The 24,060-nt window shown below is 46.5% G+C and overlaps 1 protein-coding gene across 1 annotated transcript in view; it reads left to right on the top strand.

The window, feature by feature from the left end:
* The window catches only part of LOC130236307 (membrane-associated phosphatidylinositol transfer protein 1-like), a 24,505-nt gene extending 1,964 nt beyond the window's left edge, over positions 1–22,541 (top strand). Inside the window, exons 2-5 of the mRNA XM_056466982.1 lie at positions 7,168–7,294; positions 15,791–16,005; positions 19,287–19,408; positions 22,272–22,541. Coding sequence (XP_056322957.1) covers positions 7,217–7,294; positions 15,791–16,005; positions 19,287–19,408; positions 22,272–22,513 — 657 coding nt within the window. The 5' untranslated portion in view covers positions 7,168–7,216 and the 3' untranslated portion in view covers positions 22,514–22,541. The remainder of the gene's footprint in view (positions 1–7,167; positions 7,295–15,790; positions 16,006–19,286; positions 19,409–22,271) is intronic.
* Positions 22,542–24,060: the final 1,519 nt, after the last annotated feature.

Here is a 24,060-nt window from a genome sequence, read left to right on the forward strand (position 1 = left end):
GGCGGTGAGCAGAGCGAGATCATTATGCACTGATATCGTGAGCTCCTCTATGTAAACTAGTCTCACGCTCATCTCTTTTCTACTGTTATACATGGGGGAAGCTGCCGTGTATATTTAGTTGGAGCGTAGCGTTACGTTTAACCGCTTTAAGTTCTGTGGTGCAACACTAAAATATTCAGTAGTGTGTAAATTGTAACTCAGTGTTCCTCTAACTCACAGCTAGGCTACCGTTATATAATAATTATTTCAGGGTTTTCACCTTTATTAGAGAGGATTGACAGGAAAGCATTGGGAGCAGAGAGAGGAGGGGAAGGATCAGCATAGGACCACGAGGCTGAATCAAACTCTGGTCTCTGAGTGCATGTGTTGACGCACTAACCACTACACCACTGGCACCGACTAGGCTACCATTTAACAGCTGGTGCAACCGGCCCCAGATTCGTCAGGATGGTCTTGATTAGGCGTGCGATGATAACCGGTTTCAAGGTTTACCGCGGTTTGGAAAAGTCAGAGTTTTAAAAGCGCCAGAGTTTTGTGTTATTCCGTTCCCTAAGGTATGTGTAAGTTCTTATTGATTTATTTTGACATGTTTTTCACACCTGTTTTATTTAGTTTTAGCCAGGGCAGGAGTATCTCCAGCAGAAAAGGAGCTTCCACATTATACTACTGCTCCAAAATCTTCTATATGTTCTTCAAATAAATATATAGTGTTAGTATTCATCATCCCAGACATTAATAAAGACTCATTAGAGTAATCGCAGTAATAATCACAATACCGTCATGTTTTTATCCAAGGTTATCATGCCGTCAGAATCTCGCCGGGTCCTGGTGCTGATCCGTGGGTGTTTCTGACCTCTCGTGATCAGCACAGGTGTCGCTTTTGTCTTCTGGCCATGTCTGCTGAGATGTCTCACAGAGCAGAACGTCTTGTATATTCATTACTTCTGTACACTGGAGCTACTGGATCTTCAGAGCTTGTAGATGTGGTCTTCTAGCCCTGTCAATTCAATTCATCTTTATTTCTCCGGCGTGTTTACAGTGTAGACTGTGTCAAAGCAGCTGCACATAGAAGAGGGTAGAGAACTGAAACAGTGTCAGTCCAGTGTTCAGAGCTGATGTTCAGTTCAGTTCAGTGTGGTTTAATATTCACTGCTGAGAGTCCAAACACTGAAGAGCAAATCCATCATGCGCAGCTCTACAGATCCTGAACCAAGCTAGCCAGTGGAGACAGCGGAGGAACAAACGTCACCGACTGACCAAAGTGAAGGAGAGAAACCTGGAGAGAAACCAGGCTCAGTTGGACACCACCATTTCTCCTCTGTTTAAACATCCTGTGCAGAGCTGCAGTCCGGGCGCCGGAGGCTGGAGAGCGCTGGACGTCCATCATGGAGAAGCTGCAGGTGGGAGAGGTCACCGGCTGGTGTTCAGGCTGACCCTTCAGGATCAATGCGAGGACTCGTCTTTCACTGGGGTCTTACAGGCATCAGTCTCATGCTCTTCTCTCCTCCATGAGCACCACAGCAGCTGCTCAGGATACGGCCTGGTCAAGGATTATGGAGACCTCTGGAATAATAAACAAGACTAACATAAGCGCAGATGCCGCTCACATTATAATGTCTTTAGGGAAGTGTTCCCGCCTCCGGCTGCCCTCAATAATGCAGACTAACACTCCTGTAGAGGATGTGGATTTCAGCAGCATGTGTGTGTTATGTGTATGCTAATGCAGAGAGATGTGTCTGTAATCTAGTTTACTCTGACAGAGTGTGTCTGCTCCAGAACTGGGCTAGGAAGAGTTCCAGATATTAGCTGTCAGATATGAGAAAGATCTACCGCCAACTGTTGATGCTGATATTCTGGGAATAATCAATAGTCCAGGATTAATTAAGCGTAGTGGATGAGATGGGCTATAGTATCCTGACTGTGCGCCACTACAGGTCCACACTGAGCTCCTGTCTGAGCCATGACTGTCCACAAACCAACAGCAGGGCTTCTGTTCTACACTTGAGTTGATAAACACACAGCGCTCCACAGTCAATCAGGCTCATCAGGCTGCTCTAGAACAGGGGTGCGGGACCCCCTGGGGGTGTTGCGGGAGAATGACAGGGGGTCGCCTGGTGATTTTCAGAATGACCATATTTAATCCAGAACATCTGTATATTTATGACCACCTCTGAGTAATGTGGCGGTCGTGAGTCGCGGTCGTGAGTTATTTTGGGGCTCGCGGGCTGAACCGTTTAGGAACCCCTGCTCTAGAACAGCGTGACCGTGAGAGACAGAGACAGGTAAGGCTGTGGATGACTCTGGACACGCCACTGTCTGTGCACACGTGATTAAAGGTTGATAAACATGTTTCTCCCACACTGAGGCTCTTGTAGATCATCTTCTGGGAGAAACCAGGGTCATTTACACACCAACACACACATGCTGGATCAACAAGAGTCACAATCCGCCAGCGCTATGAAGCATTTCAGGCTTGACTGTACACACTGTACTGGAAACCGGTTTACAGGTGTGTGTGTGTGTGTGCGTGTGTAAACACAATAGAGAGTGTTTTACAGTGTTATTGTGACAGCCCTGAAGCAGTGACTGCTGATGGAGATCCATCACGTGTGTGTGTGTGTGTGTGTGTGTGTGTGTGTGTGGCATGCAGACGGACCGGTTTCAGTGGGAGTGAAAGTGTCACCCGTGCTGCTGTCAGAGGAACCGGTCGGCATGTGTGTGTGTGTTGTCACGCAGCAGACGTCATTATGCTGGATATTGAGAGTGTGTCCTCCTCCAGAACACACACACACACTCACACACTCTCTAGTGTTGTTTTGTCACAGCTGTCAGTGCATATGTCTGCATTCACAGCTCTGTTCTCCTCCATCCTCCAGCAGATTCCAGATTTGAGCTCATTGTGGAGTAGATGAAGGTGGTCTGTTATCATCATCATCATCATCATCATCATTGTTCTGTCAGGGTGTTTCCTCCTGCTGTAAGAGCTGAAGACTGTCAGACATGGCCACTCTTCTGCTCATATACACCATAACAATACTGCTGTGATGATGATGATCATTAATAATGCAGTGTTGAACAGGTCACAGCTAGTGTTAGTGTAGTCTTTATAGTGTGTGTATTGCTCTAGTGCAGGGATTCTCAACAGGTGGGCCTCAGTGATCCTGCAGGTGGGCTGTGATAATGAACTCAATATTATACTATATTTTCTGGACTTTATTATTAATAAGCTGTATTAAAGTGATTGAAGTCATGCGCTTTCTCCTGTTCTCTGATGGATTACCCCCTCATGATGGCGTCTGCTGCTAGCACACACAAGTGTTCATTCCCTATCTGTGTGTGGAGTGACAGTGAAGGTCTCTGTTAGTGTATTTCTGTGTGAATATTGAATATATCTGCATGGTTGTCCACATGAATGTCTGTGTGTGTTTTATAACGGGGATCTAGCGAGGCTCAGTGCTGTTTCTGCTATAGAATGTAAAATAAACCTGCACATGAGCTTCAGACCCGCTCTGGTGGAGCTGTTCACTGTTCCTGTCAGCGATCTCCCAATGATATCCATCTGTAAACTCCACCGCCATCAGATCCACATATTCCAGCAGATGTAGAGTGTTGGACTGTACTTCACATCCGTCTGTATGTTTTGGAATAGTGGATATTCAGTCAGTCCGGTTTAAAGCTGAAGCTGGCCTTTTGCAGTCTCCCTGTGGACCTGTGGTGCTCTTTGAATCTGTGTATGTGTATATATAGTTTGAATTTATATTATATTGGAGTTTGCATGTTCTCCCTGTGTTGGTGTGGGTTTCCTCCAGGTGCTCCGGTTTCCCCCACAGTCCAAACACATGCGCTATAGGGGAATTGATCAACTAAACTGGCCATAGTGTATGAGTGTGTGTGGATGTTTCGCAGTGATGGGTTGCAGCTGGAAGGGCATCTGCTGTGTAAAACATATGCTGGATAAGTTGGCGGTTCATTCTGCTGTGGAGACCCAGATTAATAAAGTGACTAAGCTGAAAAGAAAATGAATGAATGAATATTTTATATAGTTTTAGTTTTATATATAATTAAATTTAAACATAATTGTATATATTATTTTATAAAATGCTGATAGTAGTAAATAATAGAAGGCACAACAAATGAAATATATATATTATGTTAATAAATAATGGTTTAAATGAGCATTTCATACAAGTATTTTAGAGAACATGTCAGATATGTGGGCTTTCAGAAAACTGATTGGTGAAAGAAGTGGACCCTGAAGCTTGAGAAGCCCGGATCTGATCTGATCTGGTGTGTTCAGTGTTGGTTAGGGCTGTGAGGTCTGGGGGACATGTCTAATTGTGATCTAATTAATTGTTTTGACAGATATTGTGATTTTGGATTTGTGAATGATTTGATTTGGAGTCAATAATCAGGATCGCAGCTTCTTACTGCTGAACTGCAGTGAGTGTTAGTTAAAGAAAGGATCTGAGCGGAGATGATCTTACTCCAGCTGTTATTCAGAAATCAGACTCCTTTTTCTCTAGAGCAGTAGAACAGAAACACTAATAAAATGACCTCACCTGTCTGTAAACATGCTGAACTCACATGAGGGAGCTGCTGCAGCTTACTACAGCAAAAGAAGGAGGAGAATACAGATACAGAGCCCTCCGCAGACTCGCACATCTCTGATGTTGTACTGTGCTGTCATTAGCAGTACTCTGGGTTTCCTTTAGCAGGACGCTCCTCATGCAGCCGCCGGAGCTGCTTCTGTAGGTGCTGGTTGTTGTATTTCCTCATGCTCTGGCTCTACTCTTCTCACAGATGACCTGCTTCTGTTCAGTGTCTCTCACTTTAAAAGCAGAGTATTGCCATATTACTGACGGGCTGCGCTCCTCTGATATTAATGCATCTGATAATGCTTCTGTAGCAGCAGACGCCATCCTCCCACTCATACACACTTCCCTGTTTGTTTGTTTGTTTGTTTGTTTGTTTGTTTGTTTGTTTGTTTGTTTGTTGTTATTGTGGGCGTTCCACATAGTTTGCTTGCCTAATTCTGATTGGGCAGAAGGAAAGTGTGCTCACTCAATTGGCTAGTGAGACACACACACATTTACTCTGGGTGGGGGGGATTAAATAATATATATATACTTCATAACGCAGCCTCTTGCGATTGTAACGTTTCAGTTCAGGATTGTGTTTCGATGAATGACACACAGCCCTATAGTGTTGACTATCAGCAGCTCAGAGAGATCAGTCAACACACACAACGACTAGAGGAGGAGGAGGAGGAGGAGGAGGAGGAACTGTGTGTGTTAAAGAGTCATGTTTACAGCTCATCTGTGTGTGTGTGTGTGTGTGTGTGTGTGTGCGTGTGTGTGTGTGTGTGATCAGTGTTCTGCTATGTTGTACGTTTGCAGATCTGCTGTAATAGTGCCGAACGCTTCCCTTTCCCCGGTGGCAGCATCACACCGCAGCCCTCTGTCTCTCTGTGTGTGTGTGTGTGTGTGTGTGTGTGTGTGTGTGTGACGTCAGTGTGTGCTGTATGAGCTATTTATAGAGTGTGTGCTGCGGCTGCTGTTTTTAGCGCTCTCAGCTGTTGCTGCTAACATGGACCCTGTGTGGAGCTCTGAGATGGCGCTCTGTGTGTGTGTGTGTGTGTGTGTGTGTGTGTGTGTGTGTGTGTGTGTGTGCAGACATGCATGTGTGTGCTCGCATGTATGTTTGTATGTGCGCATATATTTACATACATGCATGTGTGTGTGTGTGTGTGTGTGTGTGTGTGCACTGTAGAGCCCTTCAGGTGCTGAAGGTGAGATCGGGCTTTATGATTGGCTGCAAAGCGTCTGCATGGATATGATTGGTGGACAGCAGTGCAGTCACTCTGTTTATGAATGGCCAGAACACATAAAGCCTGTGTGTGTGTGTGTGTGCGTGTGCGTGTGCGTGTGCGTGTGCGTGTGTGTGTGTGACTGCACTGCTGGACCAATCAAATCTCTGAAATGCAGTGTTTGCAGGGTTTGCACTGGTCAGGGTCTCTCTACACTGGTGTAAAAATTCTAATTTGTATTATTTATGGGCGACACGGTGGTGCAGTGGGTAGCACGATCGCCTCAGCAAGAAAGTTGCTGGTTCGAGTCCCAGCTGGATCAGTGTGTGTTTCTGTGTGGAGTTTGCATGTTCTCCCCGTGTTGGTGTGGGTTTCCTCCGGGTGCTCCGGTTTCCCCCACAGTCCAAACACATGCGCTATAGGGGAACTGATCAACTGAACTGGCCGTAGTGTGTGTGTGTGTGTGTGTGTGTGTGTGTGTGTGTGTGTGTGTGTGTGTGTGTGTGTGTGTGAATGAGTGTGTATGGGGGTTTCCCAGTGATGGGTTGCAGCTGGAGAGGCATACGCTGTGTAAAACATATGCTGGAATAGTTGTCGGTTCATTCCACTCTTATTGAATTCCTTTCCTCAGGCAGGTCTCCAGTGCAGTGTCAGGCTCCCTCAGCTCCTCCTGGGTTTACAGGACACACATCTGCTCACTGTGGCCTAAATGACTGATTTCCTGAAGTTCACAGCAGTATTTCCTTCAGTTGTTGTTGTTCTGTTGTGTAAATGTGCACACGTGTACATGTGTGAGTGCTTGATTAGCAGTGTTGATCTGCAGTGTAGAGGCAGACTTCACCTCCGTAACACTGGAACATTCTGCAGGTCATTAGAAGAGTCTCAGGGTTGTTATAGAGCATCACAGCTCCTGCCTCAGTGTGTGTTTAATACAACCTTCAACTCTTCAACTCGCTGCTGGGTCGTTTTCCTCCACTCTGGGCTGATTCTGAGTCTTCATTTGGCCTCAGATTTCTCCGTGTTTCAGCAGATGTGATGATTGTGGGAAAATACCCTAAACTCAGCACACACTGTTCAGATCCACTCTCCTTTGGTGACGCTGGTGCTGAATATAATGTACATACTGCATTTATTGAACTGATCAGATGTGCACTGTTATAGATCAATAACAGGAAATGAGTCTAATGATGAACATGATTAAGGAGAGCGGCTCTAGCTCATGTTTCTGTCCTGTTTTTCTGTAGAATCTATATAATGGATGAATAAATCTCTCTTTAAGCTTGTTAAATGTGTGCTGTTGATGAGGAGTGTGTATTCTGCTTCAGTCGTATACTCAGGTGTGTGTGTCTGTGTGTGTGCAGGTGTGAGAGATGAACTGGAGCTGAGCGGCGGAGTGTGTGTTCAGTCATCATGCTGATTAAGGAGTACCGCATCCCGATGCCCCTGAGTGTGGAGGAGTACCGCATCGCCCAGCTCTACATGATCCAGGTCTGACACGCGCACAGACACACACACACACACACACACACACACACACACACACTGCCCACCCTGTTCCCCTATACCCCTGTTTGCTCTGTTCCCCAGTCTCATCCTGTTCCCCTCTCCTACTCTGCTCCCCTCTCCTACTCTGCTCCCCTATCCCGCTCTGTTCCTCTGTCCTGCTCTGTTCCTCTGTCCTGCTCTGTTCCTCTGTCCTGCTCTGTTCCCCTGTTTCATTCTGTTCCTCACTCCCGGTCTGTTCCCCAGTCTCATTCTGTTCCCTGCTCCCACCCTGTTCCCCTGTTCCACTCTGTTCCCCTGTCCCGCTCTGTTTCCCTGTCCCGCTGTTTCCCTGTCCCGCTGTTTCCCTGTCCCGCTCTGTTCCCCTGTCCCGCTCTGTTTCCCTGTCCCGCTGTTTCCCTGTCCCGCTGTTTCCCTGTCCCGCTCTGTTTCCCTGTCCCGCTCTGTTTCCCTGTCCCGCTCTGTTCCCGTCTCATTCTGTTCCCCTGTCCCGCTCTGTTCCCCCGTCCGGCACTGTTCTCCTGTCCCGCTCTGTTCCCCTGTCTCATTCTGTTCCCTCTCCTGCTCTGTTTCCCAGTCTCATTCTGTTCCATGCTCCCACTCTGTTCCCCTGTCCTTTTCTGTTCCCCGCTCCCACTCTGTTCCCCTGTCCCGCTCTGTTTCCCTGTCCCACTCTGTTTCCCTGTCCCGTTCTGTTCCCCTGTCTCATTTTGTTTCCCTCTCCCACTCTTTTCCCCCATCTCATTCTGTTCCCCACTCCCGCTCTGTTCCCCTGTCCCACTCTGTTCCTCTGTCCCGCTCTGTTCCCCTGTCCCGCTCTGTTCCCCTGTCCCGCTCTGTTCCCCTGTCCCGCTCTGTTCCCCTGTCCCACTCTGTTCCCCTGTCTCGCTCTGTTCCCCTGTCTCGTTCTGTTTCCCCTCTCCCACTCTTTTCCCCCATCTCATTCTGTTCCCCACTCCCGCTCTATTCCCCTGTCCCACTCTGTTCCCCTGTCCCACTCTGTTCCCCTGTCCCGCTCTGTTCCCCTGTCCCACTCTGTTCCCCTGTCTCATTCTGTTCCCCTGTCCCCCTCTGTTCCCCTGTCTCATTCTGTTCCCCTGTCCCCCTCTGTTCCCCCATCCGGCTCTGTTCTCCTGTCCTGCTCTGTTCCCCTGTCTCATTCTGTTCCCTCTCCTGCTCTGTTCCCCAGTCTCATTCTGTTCCCCGCTCCCACTCTGTTCCCCTGTCCTTTTCTGTTCCTCTGTCCCACTCTGTTCCTCTGTCCCACTCTGTTCCCCTGTCCCGCTCTGTTCCCCTGTCCCGCTCTGTTCCCCTGTCCCGCTCTGTTCCCCTGTCCCACTCTGTTCCCCTGTCTCGCTCTGTTCCCCTGTCTCGTTCTGTTTCCCTCTCCCACTCTTTTCCCCCCATCTCATTCTGTTCCCCACTCCCGCTCTGTTCCCCTGTCCCACTCTGTTCCCCTGTCCCACTCTGTTCCCCTGTCCCACTCTGTTCCCCTGTCCCGCTCTGTTTCCCTGTCCCGCTCTGTTCCCCTGTCCCGCTCTGTTCCCCTGTCCCGCTCTGTTCCCCTGTCCCACTCTGTTCCCCTGTCCCGCTCTGTTCCCCTGTCCCACTCTGTTCCCCTGTCTCATTCTGTTCTTCTGTCCCGCTCTGTTCCCCATCCGGCTCTGTTCTCCTGTCCTGCTCTGTTCCCCTGTCTCATTCTGTTCCCTCTCCTGCTCTGTTCCCCAGTCTCATTCTGTTCCCCGCTCCCACTCTGTTCCCCTGTCCTTTTCTGTTCCCCTGTCCCACTCTGTTCCCCTGTCCCACTCTGTTCCCCTGTCCCCGCTCTGTTCCCCTGTCCCGCTCTGTTCCCCTGTCCCGCTCTGTTCCCCTGTCCCGCTCTGTTCCCCTGTCCCACTCTGTTCCCCTGTCTTGTTCTGTTCCCCTGTCCCACTCTGTTCCCCTGTCTCGTTCTGTTCCCCTGTTCCGCTCTCTTCCCCTGTCCCGCTCTGTTCCCCTGTCTCGTTCTGTTCCCCTGTCCCACTCTTTTCCCCCATCTCATTCTGTTCCCCACTCCCACTCTGTTCCTCTGTCCCACTCTGTTCCCCTGTCTTGTTCTGTTCCCCTGTCCCACTCTGTTCCCCTGTCTTGTTCTGTTCCCCTGTCCCACTCTGTTCCCCTGTCTCGTTCTGTTCCCCTGTTCCGCTCTCTTCCCCTGTCCCGCTCTGTTCCCCTGTCTCGTTCTGTTCCCCTGTCCCGCTCTGTTCCCCTGTCTCGTTCTGTTCCCCTGTCCCACTCTTTTCCCCCATCTCATTCTGTTCCCCACTCCCACTCTGTTCCTCTGTCCCACTCTGTTCCCCTGTCTCGTTCTGTTCACCTGTTCCGCTCTGTTCCCCTGTCCCACTCTGTTCCCCTGTCTCGTTCTGTTCCCCTGTTCCGCTCTCTTCCCCTGTTCCCCTCTGTTCCCCTGTCCCACTCTCTTCCCCTGTCCCACTCTGTTCCCCCATCTCATTCTGTTCCCCGCTCCAGCTCTATTCCCCTGGTCCACTCTGTTCCTCAATACCACTCTGTTCCTCTGTCTCGCTCTGTTGCCTGCTCCCACTCTGTTCCCCTGTCCCGTTCTGTTCCCCTGTCCCGTTCTGTTCCCCTGTCCCGTTCTGTTCCCTTGTCCCGTTCTGTTCCCCTGTCTCGCTCTCTTCCCCTGTTCCGCTCTGTTCCCCTGTTCCACTCTGTTCCCCCATCTCGTTCTGTTCCCCGCTCCAGCTCTGTTCCCCTGTTCTGCTCTGTTCTCCTGCCCCATTCTGTTCCCCTGTACTGCTCTGTTCCCCTGTCTACTCTGTTCCCCCGTCCCACTCTGTTCCCCTGTCTGTTCTGTTCCCTGTTCTATTCCCCGGTCCCGTTCTGTTCCCCCATGCTGCTCTGTTCCTCGTCCCACTCTATTCTACCATCCTGCTCTGTTTCCCTGTCCTTCTTGTTCCTCCTTTTCGCCCTGTTCCCGTTCTGCTCTCTTCCTCATCCCACTGTGTTCCCTCATCTCGCTCTGTTCCCCCATCCACTCTGTGCCCCCTCTTCTCATTCTGTTCCCCGCTTCAGCTCTATTTCCCCATCTCGTTCTGTTCCTCTGTCCTGCTCTGTTCCCCTGTCCTGCTCTGTTCCCCTTTCCCACCCTTTTCCCCTGTCTGTTCTGTTTCCCACTCTTGTTCTGTTCCTTCATCCCGCTCTATTCCTCTGTCCAGATCTGTTCCCCTGTTCTGCTCTGTTCCATTAGCAGATTTCTGACTGTGATTATTCATGTGGACACTTCCTCACACAAGCTAGAGCTGAGATTCGGCCTTTGTAAGCCAGTGAACTTGTTAAATCTGCATGTGACACAGAGAGAGAGAGAGTGTGTGTGTGTGTGTGTCTCGTCCTGCTGAACTGTGTTTCCTCTGACACTGAGCTCCATCTCTTGACGTGCCGGAGCAGTTTTGTGCTAATGAGTGTGTGCAGTACAGACTTGTGATCTGCTGGTGTAGTATTAAACCTGTGTGTGTGTGTGTGTGTGTGTGTGTGTGTGTGTGTGTGTGTGTGTGTGTGTGTGTGTGTGTGTGTGTGTATATATATGTGTGTGTGTGTGTGTGTGTGTGTGTGTGTGTGTGTGTGTGTGTGTGTGTGTCACAGTGAGCAGGTTCTGTTAGCCTTGTGTTACATGCAGAACAGATGTTCAGCGCTGGTGGAAATATAAACACTGCTAGTTCCGCTGGGTTTGGAGTGTGTGATGCTGTGTGTGTGTGTGTGTGTGTGTGTGTGTGTGATTCAGATTGTGTGCTAATTGATTAGTTGAAGCCAGGACAGGCCTCAGTTTAAGCCCACCTCATGGATATTCCACAGATTTCACAGCACTGCTGATCTGCATGTCAGTGATGAGCACATGAATGATGACACACACGTACTGTTGATGTTTACATGCTCGCATCTGATCTATTATTGCTAAATTATTGCTGATATTATTAATAGCCTGAGCCTGGACTACAGAAGCTTGAGATTATTCCTGACATGTACACACACTGAAATACAGCAGCTGATACACACACACACACACACACACACACACACACACACACAGTAACACTCATTTATTCATTACTGCTCTTTCCATTTTGATCAGTCTTCGCCACATCTTGACTCCTCGGTGTGTTTGTGTTGTTTGAGCGAGGCGTGTTTGGGTATAATTCTGTGTGTGTGTGTGTGTGTTGTGATGTGCTCATCATGGTCTCCGTGCCGCGTCACTGCTGCGCTGCGGTTGCCGTGGCGACGGTGACATCAGCGCAGGGATGCAGGCTGTTGCCAGGGCAGCTTCCGTGCGCAGATGGGCATCGCTGAGGTTAAAGCTCCGCTGATCAGCCTCCATGTAGGGCAGCGTTTGAGCTCAAACCCACAGAAACACAGATCCGGCCACTCGCTCCTTATACGGCCTGCAGACAGGAGAAACCCTAAATATCAGCAGTGCACAGGAATCTGATGGAAAAAACACACATCTTCATAAAGGGGCCGATCTCACACACACACACACACACACACACACACACACACACACACACACGTCATACTGTTTTAAACATTTATGAGTTGTTTTCTTCTGTCGAGCACAAAAGAAGATATTTTGAAGAATGCTGGTTGCTGCCACCTGTTTACTTCTAAGGATTACAGTGGAAGTCAAATGAAACCAGCATTCTTCAAAATATCTTAGATTGAGATCAAATGGAAAGTAAATGATGAGGAAATGTCTATTTTTGGGCTGAAGTTGCCTTTACGTTATAAATCCTGCAGTGTTCTGTCAGCACAACATACTGTACTATCAGCACTGCCTCTGTTAGACTGAGTCTCTATTATTATTATTATTATTATTATTATTATTATTATTATTATTATTATTATTATTATTATTCATTCTCCTTTAGCTTAATCCCTTTATTAATCTGGGTTCGCCACAGTGGAATGAACCACCAACTATTCCAGCATGTGTTTTACATTGCGAATGCCCTTCCAGCTGCAACCCATCACTGGGAAACACACCCCCCCCCCACACACACACTCATACACTACGGGCAATTTAGTTGATCAATTCCCCTATAGCGCATGTGTTTGGACTGTGGGGGAAACCGGAGCACCTGGAGGAAACCCACACCAACACAGGGAGAACATGCAAACTCCACACAGAAACACACACTGATCCAGCCGAGACTCAAACCAGCGACCTTCTTGGAGTGAGACGAACTTGCTACCCACTGCACCACAGTGATGCTCATCTTTATTGTTGTTGTTGTTGTTGTTGTTATTATTATTATTATTATTATTATTATTATTATTATTATTATTATTATTATTATTATTATTATTATTATTATTATTTTATTGTTGTTGTTTTTATTGTTGTTGTTGTTATTGTTGTTGTTGTTATTATTAATTTTGTTGTTGTTGTTGTTGTTGTTGTTGTTGTTGCTATTATTATTAATGTTATTATTATTGTTATTATTGTTGTTGTTGTTATTATTATTATTAACGTTATTATTATTATTATTATTAATTTTGTGGTTGTTGTTGTTGTTGTTGCTATTATTATTAATGTTATTATTATTGTTATTATTGTTGTTGTTGTTATTATTATTATTAACGTTATTATTATTATTATTATTATTATTATTATTATTATTAATTTTGTTGTTGTTGTTGCTATTATTATTAATGTTCTTATTATTAATTATTTTGTTATTGTTGTTATTATTCTTATTCTTATTGTTGTTTATATTGTTTATCCAGATTTAAGGGCATACTATCTTTAACCCCGCCTCCAGCAGTTGCTGTTCTGCTATTGGCTAGTGCTAAAAATAAACACTAATGAAGTGAAATGCAAAACAGCCAATCAGAGTCAGAATATTTGCATATCAGCTTTACACTCACTCACAGTGTTCTACAGTCTTGATTATAGACTTGTTTTCTAGACTGAATTAGACTTCACTGGAGTATAAATATATATATTTTAGTATGATTTTTACATATATATGATTTTAAAAACAGCTAATTAATTAGCATCAATTTAGGGAGATGTTACATCACAATATTGAACAATATCATGCTGAATATCAATATCATGCAGGTCATGTTGGTCACGTGTGTGTGAGGCCTGATGTTGTGTGAGAGAGAGAGAGAGGCCTGTTGTGTGTATGTGTGTGTGTGTGTGTGTGTGTGTGTGTGTGTGGTCATCTGTCAGCACTTTACTGAAGTGTCTCCACACACTAATGATGATCAGAAGCAGATCTTCGTCTCTTGCAGCCGCTGACAGCATCTCAGACCTGTTTCTCACACACACACACACACACACACACACACACACACACACACAGACCTGCATCACACATACACACACACACTGACATTTAGCACTGTCACCTCACAGCAGGAAGGTTGCAGGTTCGAGTCCCGGCTGGGCCCGCAGTGTTTGTGTGTGGAGTTTGTGTTATGTCACACGGCGCTGCATTATTAGAGATGAGATGGCGTTCTTGACTGGATTTGAATTTAGCCAATAACTGCACATCCAGCACTGCTGATAAACTGAATTAGTACTGGAATACTGGATTCTGATTGGTCAGTCGTGACAATCCCAGGTCTGTTATTCCCAGATAATAACACACACTCATCCAGAAGCTGAGTGTCACCGTCAGTGAATATGTTAAACACACTCACATGTGTCTGCTCGCCTGTCACGCTGCTGTTTTACACTGTATGTCTCCATCTAGTGTGTGAGTAATGCGCAGGTTAGTGTATACTCCATCAGCTGCTTTAGTTTCTGTCCGCTTTGTGTTTAATTCAAGAATGAATAGACTATTACAGCTCTGATGCTCTCTGATCGGTTGTTTTCTCAGAATAACCCCTTCAGTCTTCAGCAGCAGTACTGCGCTTCACATCGGGCTGCTGATAAAGCTGTCAGCCTTTATTCTGAGAGAACAACCGATCACTAACTAACCCTAACTGAACACACACTAGAGAAATCCACTATTGTCCTGCATAGAGCGGAAATTCAATGTGTAATTCTGTTTCCATTTGATGCATAAACTGCAATATTTCAGAATGAAGCGGCGTTACCGTCCAGCGAGACGCAATAAGGGCACCCATTCAATCACCTCATGCACTTCACACTGATGTAGTGAGAGGGGCGGAGCTAATAATGATGAATGGGAGGAGCTACTAATGATGAATGGCAGGAGCTACTTATGTGTGAGAGGGGAGGGGCTACTGATGATGAAGGAGAGGGAATACTGATGATGAATGGGCAGACCTACTGATGCATGAGAGGCTTATGATGAATAGGAGGAGCGACTTATGTGTGAGAGGGGAGGGGCTACTGATGCACGGGAGGGGCTACTGGTGATAAAGGGAAGGGGCAACTGATGATGAAGAAAAAGGCCTACTGATGATGGAATAGAGGAGCTACCGATGCATGGGAGGGGCTACTGATGATAAATGGGAGGAGCGACGGATTAATGGGAGGGGTTACTGATGCATGAGAGCGGCTTCTCATGATGAATAGGAGGAGCTACTAATGAAAAGGAGAAGCTAATAATGATGAAGGGGAGGAGCTACTTATATGTGAGAGGGGAGGGGCTATTGATGATAAAGGGGAGGGAATACTGATGATGAATGGGAGGAGCTACTGATGAATGGGCAGAGCTACTGATGCATGGGAGGGGCTACTAATATTGAATAGGAGTAGCTACTGATGATGAATGGGAGGAGCTACTGATGATGAATAGGCAGAGCTACTGATGCATGGGCGGGGCTACTGATAACAAAGGAAAGGGGCTACTGCTGCATGAGAGGGGCTTCAGTCGATGAAGGGGAGGAGCTACTGATGATGAATAGGCAGAGCTACTGATGCATGAGAGGGGTTACTGATGATAAAGGGGAGGAGCTACTGATGCATAGGAGGGGCTTCAGTTGATGAATGGGAGGAGCTACTGATGATGAATAGGCAGAGCTACTGATGCATGAGAGGGGTTACTGATGATGAAGGGGAGGAGCTACTGATGCATAGGAGGGGCTTCAGTTGATGAAGGGGAGGAGCTACTGATGCACGGGAGGGGTTACTGGTGGTAAAGAGGAGGTGCTACTGATGATGAAGGGGAGGAGCTATTAGGCACTGAGCTTGGATTAATTCATTCACTGATCTGGACAGGTCGTATGTTAGTGATTCTGCTGCCTCCTGGTGGTGAGTGTGGTTGTACTCATCACTCTTTCATAGTGTAATCTTTTAGTTCACCAACTCTGCAACTGTTAAACATGAGCAATGGTTAGAGTGATCCTTTAGTAAAATACTGGGACGACACTAAATACTCCACTACACGCTCGAGTGTGTAGTGCACAGTATATAAGTGCACAGTGTGTCATTTGTGACGCAGCCCTGATGTGTGTTGTGTACCTGCATTATAAATGAAGCTGTGTGTGTGTGTGTGTGTCCGTCTGCAGAAGAAGAGTCGTGAGGAGAGCGAGGGCGAGGGCAGCGGTGTGGAGATCCTGGAGAACCGGCCCTACACCGATGGCCCAGGCGGATCCGGACAATACACACGCAAGGTGTACCACATCGGCCAGCACATTCCCAGCTGGTTCCGCTCCATCCTGCCCAAAGCAGCGCTGCGCGTGGAGGAGGAGTCCTGGAACGCATACCCATACACACGCACACGGTCAGCACAGACACACACACACACATATGGTCAGCTCACTCTGCATGCAACACACACACACACACACACACACACACACACACACGCACACGCACACTGACAGATGTGAAATACACACAATACACTGGCAGTGAGGTTGGCATCAGTGCAGGACCCGAAACACATTTAAAGCGGGTCAGTTCACCCACAAATGATCATCCAGTCATCAGACACTCATGTGTGTTTCAAACCTCCATCTGTTGAACACCAAAGAAGATACTGTGAAGAATGCTGGAAACCGGTAACCATTGACTTCCACAGTAAGAAAAACAAATACTGTAGAATGGTTACCGGTTTCCAGCATTCTTCACAGTATCTTCTTTAGTGTTCAACAGAAGTAAGTAAACACACATCTGATGACTGGATGATCAGTTGTGTGTGTGAGCTGACCTAAACTTAATAAATCAACGTTTGGTGACTCAATGTTCCCAAAACTCAGTGTTCTCCATGAGAAGTCTTCTGATGGTCATGTTAATTGTTCATCTTTTACAGGTTAATAAGCTCAACACATGTCCTCAGGTTTATGAATGAGAGTTTTAAGAGTGGAGTGGTTGTCCTGATTATAGCAGCGTCCTGTGAGCTGCAGGTGATGTTGATCTGGAGTCTGTTTAAATATGAATGAGATGTGGAGTCGCTCCTCGTGAACTGACTTCAGCTCTTCCTGTAAAGAGTAACTGAGCACAGAGTTATAAGGACAGAACAGATCATGCATTACTGCTCATCATCTCAATAATTGAACACTCGGCGCTGAATCCACTGTTCAGATGCTGCACTTCAGACTCTTGTCAGGGTTTTGTCCTCCTCAAACTGCTCCTTAACACGAGTCTGCAGTTATTGTGTTGTCTGATGTTATATTGGATGATTTTAATATCGGTGTATTATTCTAGATGCTGGAGCACTGCATAAAACACTTCTCTGACTTTCTGTCTTGTTTAGTTCAAATATCCAAGAGAGTTTCTGCTGAAAACAAGCAGAGTAATCTGGCAATGGGGGAAGCAGAATAATGTTATCATCAAACTAAAACTAGATCATTTCTCCTCCTTTGTCAGATCATTTAGCTTCTTTTAAGGAGAAACTCACCTTATTTCCACTCAAGACTATAAACAAGACTATATTTGTTGCTTGTCTAGTAAATGCTTCTTGATTTCAGAAATGTTAGATATTTTGGATCTGAAACAAGACAAAACATATACAGTTAGGTCCGTAAATATTGGCACATGGACACACTTCTAACATCTTGGTCTCTATACACAACACAATGGATTTGAAAGGAACTTTACCTGCAGACTGTCAGCTTTAATCTGAGAGTATTTACATCCACATCAGGGGAACGCTGTAGGAACTACAACTGTCTGCATATGTGCCTCCCACTTGTTAAGGGTCCAAAAGTAATTGGACAATTGTCTTCTCAGCTGTTCCATGGCCAGGTGTGTGTTATTCCCTCATTATCCCTATTACAATGAGCAGATCAAAGCTCCAGAGTTCATCTCGAGTGTGCGGTTAGCATTTGGAGTGTGTTACTGTCAACTCTCAAGAGGAGATCCAAAGAGCTGTCACTATCAGTCCAGCCATCATTAGACTGAAGAAACAGAACAAACCCATTAGAGAGAGAGCAGAAACATCAGACACGGCCAAAACAACTGTGTGGAGCATTCTTAAGCAGAAAGAGCGCTCCAGTGAGCTCAGCAACACCAACAGACCCGCAAGACCACGGACACAACTGTGGTGGACGACTGAGGAACTCTCTCCCTGCTGAAGAAAACACCCTTCACAACAGAGTTGACCAGATCAAGAACACTCTCCAGGAGGCAGGTGTGTGTGTGTGTGTGTGTGTGTGTGTGTGTGTGTGTGTGTGTGTGTGTGTGTGTGTGTGTATGTTGTGTGTGTGTGTGTCAGAGTATACACCCAAGAGAAGGTTACCATACCACAGCGAACACAGAAGGGTTCACCACAAGATGTAAACCATTGGTGATCCTCAAACACAGGAAGGCCAGATTAGAGTTCCAGAAAAGCCTTCACAGCGCTGGAACAACATCCTGTGGACAGATGAGGTCAGGATCAACCTGTACCAGAGTGATGGGAGGAGAAGAGTATGGAGAAGGAGAGGAACTGCTCATGACCCTCAGCAGTGAAGCATGGTGGTGGTAGAGTCATGGCGTGGGACATGTATGGCTGTCAGTGGAACTGGTGCTCTTGTGTTTATTGATGATGTGATGCTGACAGAAGTAGCAGGATGAGTTCTGAAGTGTTTCAGGCGATATTCTCTGCTTATATTCAGCTAAATACTTCAGAACTCATTGGACGGTGCGTCACAGTGCAGATGAAGAATGACCCAGAGCATATGCAGAACCAACCAAAAAAGGGAAAAGAAGTGGAATGTTATGCAGTGGCCAAGTCAATCACCTGACCTGAACCCGATTGAGCATGCGTTTCACTCGCTGAAGACAAAACTGAGGGGAAACTCCCCAAGAACAAGCAGGAAGTGCAGACAGTGGCAGTAGAGGGCTGACAGAGCACCAGCAGGACTGAAAGCCAGCGTCTGCTGATGTCTCTGTGTTCCAGACTTCAGGCTGTGATCGACTGCAGAGGATTAGAACCGAGTATTGAACAGTGAACGTTTGATTTACGATTATTATTCTGCCCCATCACTTTTGGACCCTTAACAAGTGGGAGGCACATATGCAGACTGTTGTAGTTCCTACAGCGTTCCCCTGATGTGGATGTAAACCCCCTCAGATTAAAGCTGACAGGTGAAGCACATCTTCATTTCAGTTCTGATCCATTGTGTTGCTGTATAGAGCCGAACATGCTGGAGCTGTGGCCATGACCCAATATACAGGCACCTGACTGTGTGTGTGTGTGTGTGTGTGTGTGTGTATGTGTACATATGTGTGTGCATGCCTGTGTGTGGTGTGCGAGTGTGTGTGCATTTGTTGGTCTGTGTACATGTGTTCAAGCAGGTGTGTGTGTTTGTGTGTGCATTCAGGTGTGTGTGCGTTCAAGCATGTGTGTATGTGTCTGTGTACATGTATGTGATCGTTTACATGTGTGTGTGTGTGTTTGCGTGTGTGTGTGTGTGCGTGTGTGCGTGCGTGCGTGCGTGAGTTTGCATGTGTGTGCGTGCTTTTGCCTGTATATGTGTGTGTCTGTTTGTGCGTGTGTGTGAACAGCAGATCAGCTCTTTGATGGTGTAGGACACTGATGTTTATATCTCTCCTCCTCCTCCTCCTCTTCATCTTCAGACACACGTGTCCATTCGTGGAGAAGTTCTCCATCGACATCGAGACCTACTATAAACCAGACACGGGCTCTCAGAACGACGTCTTCAACCTGTCTTCAGCTGAGAAGAGGCAGCGGGATATCGGTATTACTGCACCTTCACTGTTTATCACACTCACACGCACACACACACACACACACACACACACACACACACACACACACACACACACACACACTCACACACTCACACACACACTCTCTGTAATGACTCTAATCATTAAGCGGAGTGATATGGAGCTGCTGTAAACCTGCCGGGACTACTTTAGCTGTGCCTTTATCTGACAATAATCAAACACCTGAGAGTGACCAGCAGCCAATCAGAGTGCAGCATTCAGCAGACCTGTGGGGATGTGTTGTGTGTGGTGTGTGGTGTGTGGTGTGTAGTGTGTAGTGTAGTGATGTGTGTTTGTTGAGCTGAGTGTGTAGATGATGTACAGTGTCACGTCACTCCTCCGCATCAGCAGCGCTCAGATCAGCAGACGGATGTTTGAGATGCAGATGGCAAGCTTCATTGACACGGCACTATCCTGCAGCAGCAGAGGAGCCCCAGTGCACTCTGGGATTGAGGCCGAACGCAGACACACACGCACAGACGCAGACACTGCAGGGGAAGCGCCCAGCCAGCGCGCTTACATAACAGCACACGCACTGAACACGCGTGTGTGTGTGGGTGATCTGCAGAGACACCTACAGGCCACAGATGATAATAATGATGATGATGATCATAGTGAAGAATAGCTGCTGCTCTCACACACACACACACACACACACACACACTGACAGACGGAGGACGACAGCAACACAAACACAACACTACAGGAGGATCCCTCTGTCACACACTCTGCCATCATTCACTCACTCTTCACTGTCTTTCACTCCTTTAAGAGTTTCTGTTCAACACTAAAGAAGACGTTTTGAAGAATGCTGGAAACCGCTAACCATTGACAGTGTTTGTTGTTCTTACTATGGAAGTCAATGGTTACCGGTTTTTGTCTCTCCTCAAAATATATGGTTGTGTGTTGACTCCTGAAGCTTTATAAGCCCCTGAGGTAGAGGAAATGCTGAGTACGTGTGGGTTTTAGAGTGAACTGACCCTTTAACTGCTTCATTTGAGGTGTTTGGGGGATTATTTGTCAGAAACAAACACTTTAATCAAACAGTTTTGAGTCCTGATACAAATAAGATCAACAGGTTTCCTAAACTAATGTTTATATGTGCATTTCAGGACATTTAGTCTAATAGTTAACTTTAGTCGGGGCTATACACACGCACAGTTGAGGTCAGAATTACAGCCCCTGTTTGACTTTTTTTCTTTTTTAATTATTTCCCAAATGTTGAACAGATTCAGGAATTTCTCAAAGTATTTCCTCTAATATTTGTTTTTTCTGGAGAAAGTCTGATTTGTTTTATTTCAGCTAGAATAAAAGCAGTTTTTAATAGTTTTAAAGCCATGTTAAGGTCAATATTATTAGCCCCCTTCAGCAATATTAGTGTTGGATTGTCTTCAGAATAAACCACTGTTATACAATGACTTGCCTAATTACCCTAACTTTACCCTAATTACCCTAACTTTACCCTAATTACCCTAACTTTACCCTAATTACCCTAACTTTACCCTAATTACCCTAACTTTACCCTAATTACCCTAACTTTACCCTAATTACCCTAACTTTACCCTAATTACCCTAACTTTACCCTAATTACCCTAACTTTACCCTAATTACCCTAACTTTACCCTAATTACCCTAACTTTACCCTAATTACCCTAACTTTACCCTGATTACCCTAACTTTACCCTAATTACCCTAACTTTACCCTGATTACCTGTATTTGGGTTTCTGGAGAAGTGTGCTTTGCTTTTGTTCCTGATTTTTATTTTAGAATTCACATTTTATGTTACCAAATACAACACTTGATATAGCCGTCTTGTTTTGTTTTTTTGTAAAGTATTAAGTCCCTTTAGAGTTAAAGAGTTGAGTTTTACCACAGCTTTAATACACTCAGCCAATCTCCGGGTCTGCTGGGGGCACTATTAGCTAAACATAAATCAGGGAAGAGAATTAGAATATTAGCTTCTCCCTTTATAATGAACACATTTGTCTAATTATTTCACCTTTTTAAATGGATAATTCACCCAAAAAAAGTAATTGTCTTCATTTAATTTCTTCTGTTGAACACAAAAGAGGATATTTTGAAGAAAGCAGGAAACCTGTAACCATTGACTTACATAGTATTTGTTTTATATATATATAAATACAGCTGAGGTCAGAATTATCCCCCCCCCCCCCCCCCCCCCCCCACCGTTCCACTTCAGGTCAAATATCTGCTGGATAAAGTGCATCAAAACAATTTTACATTCACTCATTCATTTTACTTCAGCTTATTCATCAGGGGTCACCACAGTGGAATGAACCGCCAACTATTCCAGCATATGTTTTACACAGCGGATGCCCTTCCAGCAGTACCCCAGTACTGGGTACACACTCATTCACACACACACACTCATAATCTACGGCCGGTTTAGTTGATCAGTTCCCCTACAGCGCATGTGTTTGGACTGTGAGGGACACCGGAGCACCCAGAGGAACCTTTACTGTTGTTCTCCAGCTCAGCAGTGCTGTCATTAGTGCTGCATATCGTTTTCTCCAAAGCGAAGTCTCCACTTGTGGACAAATTAAAAGTAATGACCTTTTTGTCAATGGAACATCTCCATTCCTTATCTAAAAGCTGCTATAATAATCGACGAGCTTTACGACACACAGAACAAACAGATAAAGCGGTTGTACAGCTGGCGCTCTGTGCTATTACCGTTCAGCAGATCTATTGAACCTCTCTGATGCACTGATGAGCTTTGCATGACCAGATTAAATGTGTGCCTGTTCACCATCCATGCCTTGTTCCCCTAAAAAGCTGTGATTGTTAATAAAAGCCGTTGTTTTTGGCAGATCCCATCGATATCGTGAAAGATTTCATCGCCCCTCATGAGTATCTGGTGGAGGAGGACCCCAAGCTCTACAAGTCCTACAAGACGCAGCGCGGCCCGCTGTCTGACGACTGGATCACCGAAATCAACAACAACCCCGGGAAAACCCCCGTCATGTGTGCGTACAAGCTGTGTAAAGTGGAGTTTCGGTACTGGGGGATGCAGTCCAAGATTGAGCGCTTCATTCATGACGTGGGTGAGTGATTCCTGGGATTCAGCCTGCTCTTATATAACAAGGATAATGCTAATGCTAATAATAAAGATGTGTGGGGTGTTTTTAGCATGGTTTGCTGCAGCGGTGAGTGGCGTCCTCTGCCATATGTCCAGCAGCAGTGTGTGTGTGTGTGTGTGTGTGTGTGTGTGTGTGTGTGTGTCAGCTGATGCATCTGCATTGTGTGGCAGAATGACTCCTGCTGTCATCTGTTATTTGTGTGTGTGTGTGTGTGTGTGTGTGTGATTAGAATAGAAACAGAAGTGAATAGAAGAGAAACAGAATATAAGTGTCTCAAAGGGCCTAGCAACCATCCTGAACCCCCTAGCAACCATCCTGAACACCCTAGCAACCATCCGCAACACCCCAGCAACCACCCTGAACTCCCTAGCAACCATTCTGAACTCCCTAGTAACCATCCTGTACACCCTAGCAACCATTGTGAACACCCTAGCAACCAACCTGAACACCTCAGCAACCATCCTGAACACCCTAGCAACCATCCTCAACACCCTAGCAACCATTCTAAACCCTTAAGCAGCCGTACTGAACACCCTAGCAACCATCCTGAACACCTAGCAACCATCCTGAACACCTAGCAACCATCCTGAACACGCTAGCAACCATCCTCAACACCCTAGCAACCATCCTGAACACCCCAGCAACCATCCTGAACCCCCTAACAACCATTGTGAACACCCCAGCAGCCATTCTGAACTCTCTAGCAACCATTCTGAACTCCCTAGCAACCATCCTGTACACCCTAGCAACTAACCTGTACACCCTAGCAACTATCCTGAACACCTCAGCAACCATCCTCAACACCCTAGCAACCATCCTGAACACCTCAGCAACCATCCTGGAAACCCTAGCAACCATCCTCAACACCTCAGCAACCATCCTGGAAACCCTAGCAACCATCCTCAACACTTTAGCAGCCATCCTGAACACCCTAGCCACCCTCCTCAACACCCTAGCAACCATCCTGAACACTTTAGCAGCCATCCTGAAGACCCTAGCCACCAACCTGAACACCCTAGCAACCATCCTGAACACCTTAGCAACCATCCTGAACACTTTAGCAGCCATTCTGAACACCCTAGCAACCATCCTTAACACCCTAGCAACCATCCTGAACACCCAAGCAACTAATTGCAAAGTTCCATTAGAATCAAGGACACATTAAATGTAAAAGTATCCCTCCAATAGTTGTGTGTGTGTCAGCTGATGCATCTGCTGTGTGGCTGAATAATTCCTGCTGTCCTCCCGTTATCAGTGTGTGTGTGTGTGTGTGTGTGTGTGTGTGTGTGTGTGTGTGTGTGTGTGTGTGTGTGTGTGTGTGGGCGTGCGTGCGTGCGTGCGTGCGTGCGCGTGCGTGTGCGTGTGCGTGTGTGCGTGTGTGTGTGTGTGTGTGTGGGCGACTCACATGTGTCAAGCGTTCTGTCAGGAAAACAGCCCTTAATCATTAACCTGCACTTAATGAAGAGGAGATTGATGTGGTGGAATCAGCGCCTCCTCTCCTCCACATCAGCCCAGGATT

This window comes from Danio aesculapii, chromosome 10 (assembly GCF_903798145.1).
Source record: "Danio aesculapii chromosome 10, fDanAes4.1, whole genome shotgun sequence".
Taxonomy (NCBI): Eukaryota; Metazoa; Chordata; class Actinopteri; order Cypriniformes; family Danionidae; genus Danio; species Danio aesculapii.